At 39.6% G+C, this 11491-nt stretch overlaps 1 protein-coding gene across 1 annotated transcript in view; it reads right to left on the bottom strand.

Moving 5' to 3' along the window:
* Positions 1 to 7423: 7423 nt before the first annotated feature.
* Positions 7424 to 11491, bottom strand: part of KIAA1549 (KIAA1549 ortholog) — a gene marked incomplete at its 5' end in the record, with an annotated part of 55162 nt that continues 51094 nt past the window's right edge. The window contains one exon of the mRNA XM_009877100.1: positions 7424 to 8000. Coding sequence (XP_009875402.1) covers positions 7746 to 8000 — 255 coding nt within the window. The remainder of the gene's footprint in view (positions 8001 to 11491) is intronic.

Below are 11491 nucleotides of genomic sequence, written 5' to 3'. Positions count from 1 at the left end.
GGGGAAGAAAATAAAAAACAGGTTGCACACAGCAATCCTTTCTTCCCCTCCTCCGTCTAACTCACAGGTGAAATCCAGCACCCTTCTGATACAGAACTGAGCTCTCCTGCCAGCAGCTGTTCCCCCTGGCATCTTGAAATTAATCCTTTGAGGACTGTAGATAGTTTTAAGCAATAATACCTTTCAACTTTTTTTAGATAGTTTCAAGCAATAATACCTTTCAACTTTCAATACTTCTTCAACTTTTCCCTTGTGATTACAACCACTCTGTTTCCCCCTCATTCTCTCTCCGATTGATCTCATTCTCCATAAACTTCACATATTCATCACTGAGTCTGTGCACTAATTTAAACACCCTGTGCCACCCTTCAACTATTTCATATGAGTGGCTTTACTTTTTAGGACAAGCATATAGAAGCCATCTCTAATCTCTGACTCCTAGTTAGAACTTCTGCTGCTTCTTCTGTGCTCATTTGTGGCTGTATCTTCCAAACTATTTACTCATTTCAGATTTACTTTTATAATGCACTATTTACTCAATACACTAGGCTTCTTCCCTTCATTCCCTGCCCACAGCTGCAGCCAATGTTGGTTGCAACAACCCAAAGGACCTGCCTCATCCTTTCCTTCTCTTTCAAGTAGAGAACTGGAAATCAAATTGACCCCCAACTGATGACATTTCTGTAAACTTTATCTCTTTTCTGATGACTTCTCATCACTAAGTTCTTTTTATTAATACCGTATCACTGGCTTTTCCAGACCGATTTATATAATCATTGAAATCAAATACGGAGCTGTGGTTGGTGAGTCACTGGGAGAACCAGAACCACCTTTCCTAGCTTGCAGCTTCAAGATCACACAACTAAACACTCAGCCAAATTTGGTTTTCAGTGTGACTTTCTGGTACTTCTTCAGATCCTCTACAGCTCCGTCTTTGTCTAAATGGGGGAAAAGAAGGGAGATACCTGCAAAGCAATCTTTTCCAGAGTGTTTCCCTCTCGTGGCATTTCTACGTAACCTATAGTTAAACCAGGTCAATCCAATAACATTCAATTCTAACGTGGCAACCCTACGGGCTCAAATAAATGAAGAAATGACCATGCTTTAGCCGAGCTATACTAACTTCTAGAACAGATGTGTGAATAACGTTAAGTAACAGACATCAGTCGAGCCTTAAGTACAGTGGACAGAACAATGCTCATTTGCACTAGTTTTGGTTGAATTTTAAGTGCAAAGCTGCAGAGAATGGTGCTCTTTGCTCCCAGGCAGAAGGCCAATTATTGCAGGGAATGGTCTAGTCGAGAGGTGGCGTCCCTGCCCGTAACAGGGAGGTTGGACTAGATGATCTCTAAGGTCCCTTCAAGCCTAGGCCATTCTATGATTCTGTGGTGTGTCAGTGATACCATCTGCTGGGAGTGACAAACAACTTCTCTCAACTTCTTTGCAGTTCTACTCTGCAAGAGCAAGAATATGGTTTCCAGCATCCTAGCAAATTCTCCTCCACATGGCAGTACCATAGAATCATTACGGTTGGAAAGTGATGTACGAGAGGATATAGCAATATTGCAAATCCTTGACTGCACATCTAGAAATCCTCTAAATGGGAGATTCCTCCTCTATTCTTGATTTTTTTTAAGTGTTCTTGCTTAAAGCTGCCATCATCAAGCCCAAAGACAGAAACAATTTTAAGGATCAAAGTCATCCATGGAAATACTTGACAAGAAGTATTCCATGTAAAATGGAAGGTGACTTAATGAAACTATTTACCCAGGATTGCAGGGACTAACAATTGCAGTCATCAGTTAATCAGCTTCTGGATGTCCAGATCACATGTACTGTATCAAATGTTAACAATTTCATATTTGGCAACTACGTTGAGTAACTACTGAGAGTGGCTAATCCACAAGTCCTTCTCCCATTTCCTTAAGTTCAGGGATAATTAGCTTCCTGATTTTTTATTATTGCAGTATTTTTTTAACTGCCACTTCTTTGGTCAAGTTTCTTTCAGATCTGCATTTCAAGATCAGAAGAGTCCAGCGCATTGCCAAGTATAACACTGCATTAATTTTCCTTGAATATAAAGAAGCTGTGCCTGAAACACAAACAATACCCAGCTACTGCTTTTAAATCATGCCCAGCACTAAAACGTTCCGCCTGGATGAGAAAACCAAATTCTAAGAAGCCTTAGAATGGAAACCTTAAAGAGAGGTTTTCATGGGAACATGACAGAACTCTTAAGAAGTGTGTACATTAGAATATAATTGGAAATGCAAAACAATAATTTTCATCTTTCAATCTCCTTTCTACTCTCTTAATTATCATTTCACTTCTGCTCTACACGTGGCAATAAGAGGATTACTGTAAGTGAACCTGAAAACCACCATGTCAGGGATACAGGGAGGTTTAGCATTCATTTCAAAAGACTCTTCAGAGCATTTGTTCAAATGTGCCAACATTTTATTCCAATTAAGGCAAGATGTAACAGCCTAAACATAAACTTCCAGTTATGGAGTAAGAACTACTCAAAACTAAACAGGAGTGGCCATTACAAAGGAAAATACATACTTCAAATATAAAGAGTATCAAGAAAAAGTAACACGAAATCAAGACAAAACATTCCAGCTCTACAAACTATGAAGTGCAAAGAAATGTGTATTTTTCTAGTACTAATGTAACTTTTTTTTTTTCCACCTATCAGTCTTCAGCTCTACTCTGGAAAAGTCTCTTTAAAAATGCAGCACAACTTCACAGGATTTTTGCTTCTCAAGTTTTGTACTCTCAGTGTGACTTGTACATCAAGCTAGACACATCTTGCCGAGTGCTTCCCAAGGTGTCCTAAAAAAATCTGTAGGATAAATTCTCCTTCCAATGCACACATGCAACTAAATGGTTTTCAGTGGAAGGCATGCAGATGCGAGCGAGGACAATATGCAGACCAACATTTGGATCTGAACTACCAATCCTATTGGTACAAGCTGTCACAGGCTGAGCTTGTTCTGCCCTCCCTGAATTAGTGTCAAGACACACAGAAGAAAATTTTTAGCCCTCCTTCTGACATAAGCTGCATTTCGAGGGACATTCACTCTAACAGAGAGACCTAGACTTTTCAAGCATTGAAGTGCACTCACATTAAAACACTGCAAAACTGCAGTGAATCTTCATTAGCATTGCCCAAAACTTTCACACTTAATTTCTGCTTCCTCAATATTTAAGACCTACAGGAAGCAGAGTATATGAATGACAGCAGAATAGAACCCCAGGGTTTTCCCTCCATTTTTAAAATAAAATATAACAGAAAGAGGGAAAAGATGCTTCCTCTCCCAAAATGGAACTGGATTTTTATTTCTGCATTTAAGCAATTTAAAGCTGCTACTTTTCTCTAGGCAGTCCTGGAGAAACTCTACAGCCACAGTAAACTGCTTTGGGGAGTCTCACTGATGAGAGATGTTCCTCGCTCATACAGATCAGCATTGCAGGTCGTGAAGGACTTGCACAGAAGCAGGGATGTGTTATGGAACCAGCTTGAGTGTGGGCAGGAGCAGACCCCAAGATTTTCTCTTTTTTAGTGCACTGTCACAGGTGGTCTTGGAGACCTCGTTACTGTCCTTTACCTTCTGACAGGCAGGTATCATCCTTTTCCTTTTAATCCCTTTTCAGCTTTATGTCCACATTCAGAAAACACCACATGTTTTTTAAACCCATCTATTTCTTTGCTGATGCAAAAATATGGTCCACAACATATTCCCACCTCAAAGTCACAAAGGTTCTTCACCCTGACATTGCAAAGCTCTTTTTTTTTTCAAGAACTGGCACCTGTTAACAAAGAACTGCTAGGTAAGGCATGAATGGGAAACGCCCATTTCTTCCTTGAATTGAAAAATTGTTATAAGCGGGAAAGAGGAGAATTGAGTTAAAAAAGAACTTCAGCTACCTACTGCCATCCACATCACACAACTGGTGTGGCTCAAGTACATACTAGCTTCCTTGTGTTATCCATCTGATGTGTTCTCAAGCCGTCAACACACAACAGCGTCAGCTGCCTCAATTCTTGCAAAGTTACAATCTCTGTAAATGGCTTCTTTTTAAGGTAACACCGTAACCCTGCTGTCAGCGGTCTCATTTAAAGGCAATGACTTCAACACTTGGTAGGAACATGCACTCTTGGGTGATCAATCTGCTTATGTATTTATGCATGGGCATAACAGTGAGTGATTCTGGGGTAGCCAACATCTTGCCAACCACTCCTTTGGGTGCAGAAGCGACACAGAGACCTTCTGCCGCTGCTCTCCAACCACTATACGTGAAGCCTGTTGCAAACCACTGCAGGAACAGTCCGTTGCAAAGGGTAAGTGAGATTCCGCGTACTGCTCCAAAGTGTTCTTATTTAACGTTATGAGTTCAGCACCTAAGCAATTCACTTTTTCTAAAACCAAGATTTCCTTTCCTGAGTCATATGCCCAGTCACCGGCAGGACGATGTGTTAGATTCTGGTAGAGAATATTTTGTAGTATTGAGGTGTACCCCACCTTTCAAATTGAGTGTATGAAAAATCATTGTAAAATGTCATGTAGCTCCAAAGATAATTATATGAAGTAGGCTAGGGGTCAACATCTTGGCCATGAAAAAGAATGCAATCCAACCAAGCTAAAAATTATGTAGCTCTCGTCTTGCCAAGTTCTTCTACATGCCAAACTAAACACAGACTAAACACGAATGTCAATGAAAATTGTGAAGAAAGGGAAGAGCTTGAGGATTCCACAAACCAGATGGTTTAGTGATGGAAATGGATGTAACTGTTGGTAACAGCTTTCTGTGTCTGTACTAGCTTCTTATATGATTAGTGTTTTCAGAAACTGGTGTATTCAATAGCAGATACTTAAAATTGGGATACTTTAAGTTTCAGAAAAAAAAGGTTTGTGTTTCTTCCTCCCTCTCCTTTTTAATAGGGCAATAAAAAAAAACTGGCAAAAGAGCTCAAGCACAAACTTGCAGATTTCTCCCCCCTGAATTCCCAAGAGGAAACGTACATTTTGGCACAAGCATTCCATGGAGTCCTTTTCTGTACCACATGGAAAGACCCAGCTTTTCCTGGAGCTACAGAAAGTAAAGTGTGGGTCTCTCTTGTTAAGACCATCCTTGGAACTGCTGCCTTAGGTGTTACTTTTTTTACTGTATCATTTTCTGTAAGCTGTGGATCAGGTCACTAGTCAGTTTGAGAATACAACCTCCAAACGCAGCTTTCTGACTTCTCATATTTTACTGTCCTGCCCCATGAACTTGTAATGTTTTGAAAAGGGATTTTTGCACCAGAGCCTCTTTCATTTACCAGTACATATTTGTTCTTCATAAGAAAAAGGATATTCTTCCAAACGTAAGATGGGATACTATAATAGCATTGCAATCACTAGCAAAACTGAATGAGTAATGGCTTAAGTACCTCTAACTTTCCAAGCTCATATTTCATGTTCTTCCTAAAACAGCTGGAACCAGCAGCTAGACAACAAACTTACCTTCTACAAGCCCACATTTTCCTGAAGTCTCAGTAACGTGCTAATATTATAAGCACCAGCCTCTGACCTCACCGTAAAATTAAGGATGTGGGCTATGAAAGATATGGTTTTAATGGGAATGTTTAGGAACAGTCAGTCCTCACCACTGTCAAAAAGACCAAATGAACACTGCCTGATACACTCTTCATTCTGCAAAATCTGACATTTTTCAGAAGTATTGGCAACATTCATGTTTACAAACTTGGCAGAAAATCAGTATTTTATTTTTTTCCTAGGAGTGATTATCAAAGAAAAAGCTTAAAAAATTCAAAACATAATAACCTGTTGGTACTGCTGTTCACAACCATGCTGCTGTTCTGACTCCATTCAAATCTCAACCAGTGCCCATGAGGGCTTTAAGTATTGGCCAGGGAAGTGGAAATTAGTTTAGACTGCTTCGCTACACTAAGTCCCTCTGAACAATTTCATACAGCCTTTTGATGACCACAGATAAACAGAAAAACAACTGAGCTTCCTAATAAAGAGGCGAAACATACTGCCTTTCTTCCCACTTCAGTGGGCAGCTGGTTGGTTCCTAGTTTTGGCTTTGGAAATCAATATTATGTACACGCTTCCTAAATGTCCTTACCAGTGACATTTCTACCCCAGTAAGGGAGGCAAATGCATACCTACCCTGATCAACTGCCCAATGATCTCTTGAGTAGACTACTGTTCATTAGACCTTTTACAACTACCATCTGCTAGTGTTTGAAATACTCACACTGTAGCACCAAATAGTTTTGCTTTTCGTTTTTCTAGGGCAAGGCTCCTGAGCCTCCTCACGAATGCTGAGCTTACCCTTTTCTCTCTCTGTGCCAGTTTGTTAGCTTTAGTTTAGTCTGATCTGAAAATAAACACACTCCAACAAATCATGACTTAAGTAAAATTTCCGCATGTATTATGTCAGTTACAGTTATGCAATGGCCAAATATTAGTAAATTCGTAGGTAATATTAAATTAAAACTCTAGAAAAAACAGCAACAAACAGTTCCATGGCATGTACCATTCCTACCATGGGGATAATGCTTACCCTTTGTCCAAAGGGATGGTGGAAACAAGTATAAATATAGAAACTGTCTCAAAACCGCAAATCTAAGCCTATGTTAATGCTCTAAACTGTCACTGACTTTCACTAAAATTATTCAGATCCAAACATAAGCAATGATTTAGGACATCAATTTATAATGTAATGCTGGTGACCCTGTACCAGTCAGGCTGGATTGGTTTCTGTCCACAAAGCAAACAACAGAGTGGCAATATTTTATCGCTGGTCTTGTAAGAGCTTATAATATGTAAATGTATTTTTAAAGATATACATACACATTTTCCCAAACTCAACTGTGTCTGAGTAGTCCTCTCCTAGTTTTCAATAATTTTGAAACAAATAAACACCAAGCCCTTTCGGTTTGAATGTTTTGCTTTGTTTTCCCAGCCTGAATGAGTCTACAGATATTTTCTTAGTTATACAAGGCCGATGTTTCACTTTGCAAACATTAAAGATGAAGGAACACTTGAAGCTTCAGCACCAGAAGGAAAACAAGGAAGAGTGCAGAGGGTAGCTCCATTTGGAAGCACAGAGCTATAACAATTATTGTTCCAGTTTGTTACAGGTAGCTCATAAAGACTTTTATTCTAAACAGTCCCATTGTTTCTGACAACCAAAGTGATCCTTATGTGGGATCACACACCTTCAAAACCTTTGAGCCAATACAGTTTGTAATCTTGCAGAAGAGCAACACAAACCAGTTTCCCATAAACACTGGAGAGATCAGAATACTTGTAAGCTCTTGCAAAATGTCATCTCAGTTTATTCAAACCTTCGTCTACTTCCTTAGAAAAAAAAAGAGTCCACCGTACTTGGAGTTTCTTCCTGTGATTTTTTTCATTGCTGGAGTGTTGACTTCTTGACCTAAGGTTTTATTTATTTGTTAGGCTGAATGAGGGTAAGGAGAGAAGAGGAGCACCGTAATATTAGCAGATTAATTAATATTACTTGTGATGACACTGATGATTTCCCCTGTTTGGCCCCCATCTCTCCCTACTATCCTCATTTTGCTGCCTTTTTCATTTTTTCCAGAGTGCTGTCAACAGAGCTGTGAAAGTTCATTCTTTTGAGAGAACAACATTGCTGATTTCTTCTAAGTCTTTGCTTCCATAGGAAGCAGATACCTGGCAGATTTGCAAGGGAATGCTAAATCAACTATGGAAGTTCTGCACTGTTGTCTGTTTCTGAGAAAGTCGTAGAAGTTCTTCTCTAATTGCTTTGATAAGAGAGGCTGAAGAGTGACCTGGCTGGAGGTCCTCAGTGGAACTGGTGGTGTAGCAAAGGCCCTGGGCCTGAAGGCTGTTGTGCTGAAGCTGAGCAGGGGGTGCCGAAGGCTGCCTGGCTGAAGTCCTCGGCATCTGGAATACTGGTGAGGAGGAATATTCTTGGTGTCCATGCGTATGCGTCTGGAAAAAGGCAGAGAGCATTATTGTACCTTCTGAACAAACACGGTAATCCCAGAAAAGACAAGAAAGCAAAAAGGCAGAGAACAGAGGGAAAGCAGCATGGAGATGCTTCTATCTGCTGCCACTCTTCTGTTGTGTGAATGAGTGATTCCTCTTATGGAACACAAAACAACAACTGTACACAAAATTCCCAGACTGCCTCAAGGTCAGGGATTTCCAAAATTTCTTTGAGCATCCATTAAATGTCTGATCTCCTTTCCAACCTACGGTATGTTTAGAAACTGAAGTGGAAGGAGGTGGGGAGAAAATCCACAGAACTGGAAGTCGATAGAATTGGCTTCTCTTTCCTTGCCTTTCCATCAACTTCTTAAAAGATAACAGGAAAATCACTTTCTTCCCGACTGTCATTTCTCCATACCATTTATAAATAGAGACACTACTACTCTTGCCTTCTGCTGCTCTGCCTGGCTTGCCTGTTCAGACTGTATTTGTGAGGACCCTGTGACTGAGCAGCGCCCAGAAGAACAGTCAACAGAAGAAGCAGCACAAGAAAATCATTCGAATCAGAAAGATTAGATCTTATTCTAAACTCAACAGCTGAGAAACAGCTGAGAAACACTATCCCTGTTTAGGGATGATTATTGTTTGAGGGCAGAAAGGGGTTAATTCTGCATTTGTACAGTAACATACGCTTTCTAACGAAACAACAGAGAAACAAAACAGAAGCCTCATTTTAGGGGCTTGTCTATCCAGGAAAAAAAAATCTGGTTACACTAAAACAAAGCACCAATTTACAGTACACTAAGCAGCAGCACTGACTCCCGGTGTGGACACAAACAAGGTACATTTTGAAAAACCTAAATTCCAAATGACATCCCTACAGCAGGCATTTCCTACTGCCTCATGCTGCTGAAGGCTGAGAGGCAGCCGAAGAAAACACTGGATGCAAAGGACTCGAACACACCCTGCCAAAGGCACAATTGGAAGAAAAGCAGCGTAATCTCCTCTCAAAAGGGTCTGCGCTGGGGATGAGGAGCAGATCGCTGCAGCAAGTTCAAATCACAGTCATCATGATGTAGTGAGCATGATCTTTCTCTGTGGATAAAGCTTTAAGTAGTAGCAGAGAGAGCAATCTGATGAGGGAAGAAAGGACAGCAAGGTCAGCTACCAGGATTTGGGGGGAGGAGGAGGAGGGGAATGAAGGGATTACAAAGCAGAACCTAGGAAGGATATGAGGGAGCTGGAGTGACAGTGGCAGCAGTGTGTGGGGAACACAAAAATGCATGAGAGTAGGCTCCTTAACATCTCTCATAACAGAAATGAATAAAATCTAAGCCATTTTGTTTAAAGTAGAATGAATAATAAGATACTGACTCTCTTGCGCAACTCATGTACAGCACTCCTTGGTTGCACAGTTTATTTGGGGAGAGAGATTAAGCAGAAAAGATGCTTTAATAGAAGAATGATAGGTAAAGAAGGTTTTCCAAGTAACATCCTGTCTTACTTCTTGGAAAGGAAGAATGGGTCTCTTGATTGCTCAGAATTATTCATTTGGCAGTGAAACCTGAAATCAATTCATATGTGCAGCCTAGAGTTAGAACCCTGACAAGTACTCTGTGGGTTTATAGAAAAGAAGCGACTTAAAAAATATAAAGAGCAATTATTCCTTGACACGAGTCTTAACAGCAACCTAAATTATGTTCAAGTTACTTTCACATTAAAATACATTATGTGATGCAACTCCTATCTCATACTGCACTGAGTTAGTACCATAAGAAAGGTTTCTTAAGGCAAGTTAAGAATGACATCTGATGATGATAGTGACTGGTTTTTTGAGCATTAAGGATATTGAAGTTTTCTGAAATAGCTCAAAAAACCCAGAAGTGTGTATTTCTGTGATCTCATCTAAAACAGCACAATTACATAAGTCTGAGAACTTTCAAAACCAGATTCGTTTAGAAACCTAACCTATACTAAACTAAAATAGCAAAATAAAGAGTAAAAAGGTTGGAAGAAATTTTGCTGGTTTTTTTTTCTAGTTTTAACTTTACTAACAAAAATACACTTCATATATATGCTACAATACATAGTTTTAAATAGTATCTAGAAATTATATATTTTTACATAGAAACTTCCATATAATTAACAGCAGTAGAAAATAATTGACAAAATATCTTTACTAAATCTTCCTTCTTAAGGAATGAAGATTTATGACATGACACTGTGAACATATTAGTCTCCATTTAATAACTGTTGAATCTGTGGTCAATTTCAACTTCATTTAACATATAAATATATATACACATGTACATGTATATATACGAACAGTTATATGTTATAAAATTAATAAAAACAGGTAGCTAATCAGACATAATCTGATTTATGCTGTCAATGAATCTGCTTCTGAGTGGCAGAAAGGCCAAGTTAAGACTGTGCTCAGCTACACCTACCAACCAGCATGTATCTCACAAGGGATAGCTAGGGGATGGGAAAGACAACTCGAAGTATGGTGAGATCGTTTAGAGACACTATGGTGGGCAGCCAGAGTATAAAAATAGAATAAAAGGATAAGGGTGGCTTGGGAGAAACATTGGAAATCTGAAGAAGATCTAGGAGAACAGTGGAGAGCTGTTAGGAGATCATCGATGGGCAGGAGGTGACGCCAGGTGGTGGCAGTGAGGTAGAGGTATGCAAGACACTGCATATCTGTAAGAAACTAAGCTTCACTTGTTCTGCTGCACAAATGATCACTTGCTCAGTATTGTATTTTGTGTCACCTAAGGAAATGCTGTAATTGGCTGCCTAGGTCTTTCTAGATAGAGAATTAGAGTGAACTGATGGCGACCTGCACACAGGCTTTGTGTCAGGAGATACAAGTGAGTGGTCATATTCCAGAGGAAAAACAGGTATGGGCTGCAGGAGTAATAAGTGTGGATACTGTAAGGAAAAGGGCCATTGTAGGAACACAAATACAGATCCCTCCAGAGTTTGTGGGTGAGAAGAGCACTGTAGATCTAAAGCAGAGTTTGACTTCAGAAACTCGCTCAGAATGAGGTAACAGTAAGACTGTTTGCAAAGGATCAGTTGAATACTGCGCCATAAGGAACATGTCAGTCCATTAAGTAAAACAGTCTTTCCAAAAGGAGAAAATACAAATTTAGAGCTCTGTCCTAGTGAAAGAATTCAAACTCTGAGAGTAATTATTTAACTGTAGGAAACTAAAAGACTAGGGCTCATCTAATAATGCTCTTTTTTTTTCAAATGGGAATAATCCTTTGCAAAAAAAAAGAAGACAGAATTCCTCCTAGGAAAATGAAAGTGTAGGCATCAGGTGAGACATCATACTCAGTTTTAGTCCATGGTCTCGTCCTTTTACTTCAGTTTGCAAATAAACTGAAAAAAAACCCCAAGTATCACATTTCAGTAACATAGGAACTGCAGCATCCATTGAGCAAAAAGTTCTGTCAGCGCTGAAGAAATGTTTAAACTCT

Source organism: Apaloderma vittatum, unplaced genomic scaffold (genome assembly GCF_000703405.1).
Source record: "Apaloderma vittatum isolate BGI_N311 unplaced genomic scaffold, ASM70340v1 scaffold4509, whole genome shotgun sequence".
In the NCBI taxonomy this organism is placed as follows: Eukaryota; Metazoa; Chordata; class Aves; order Trogoniformes; family Trogonidae; genus Apaloderma; species Apaloderma vittatum.
Note: the sequence above shows the minus strand (reverse complement) of the source record. Positions and strands in the feature narration are given on the sequence as shown.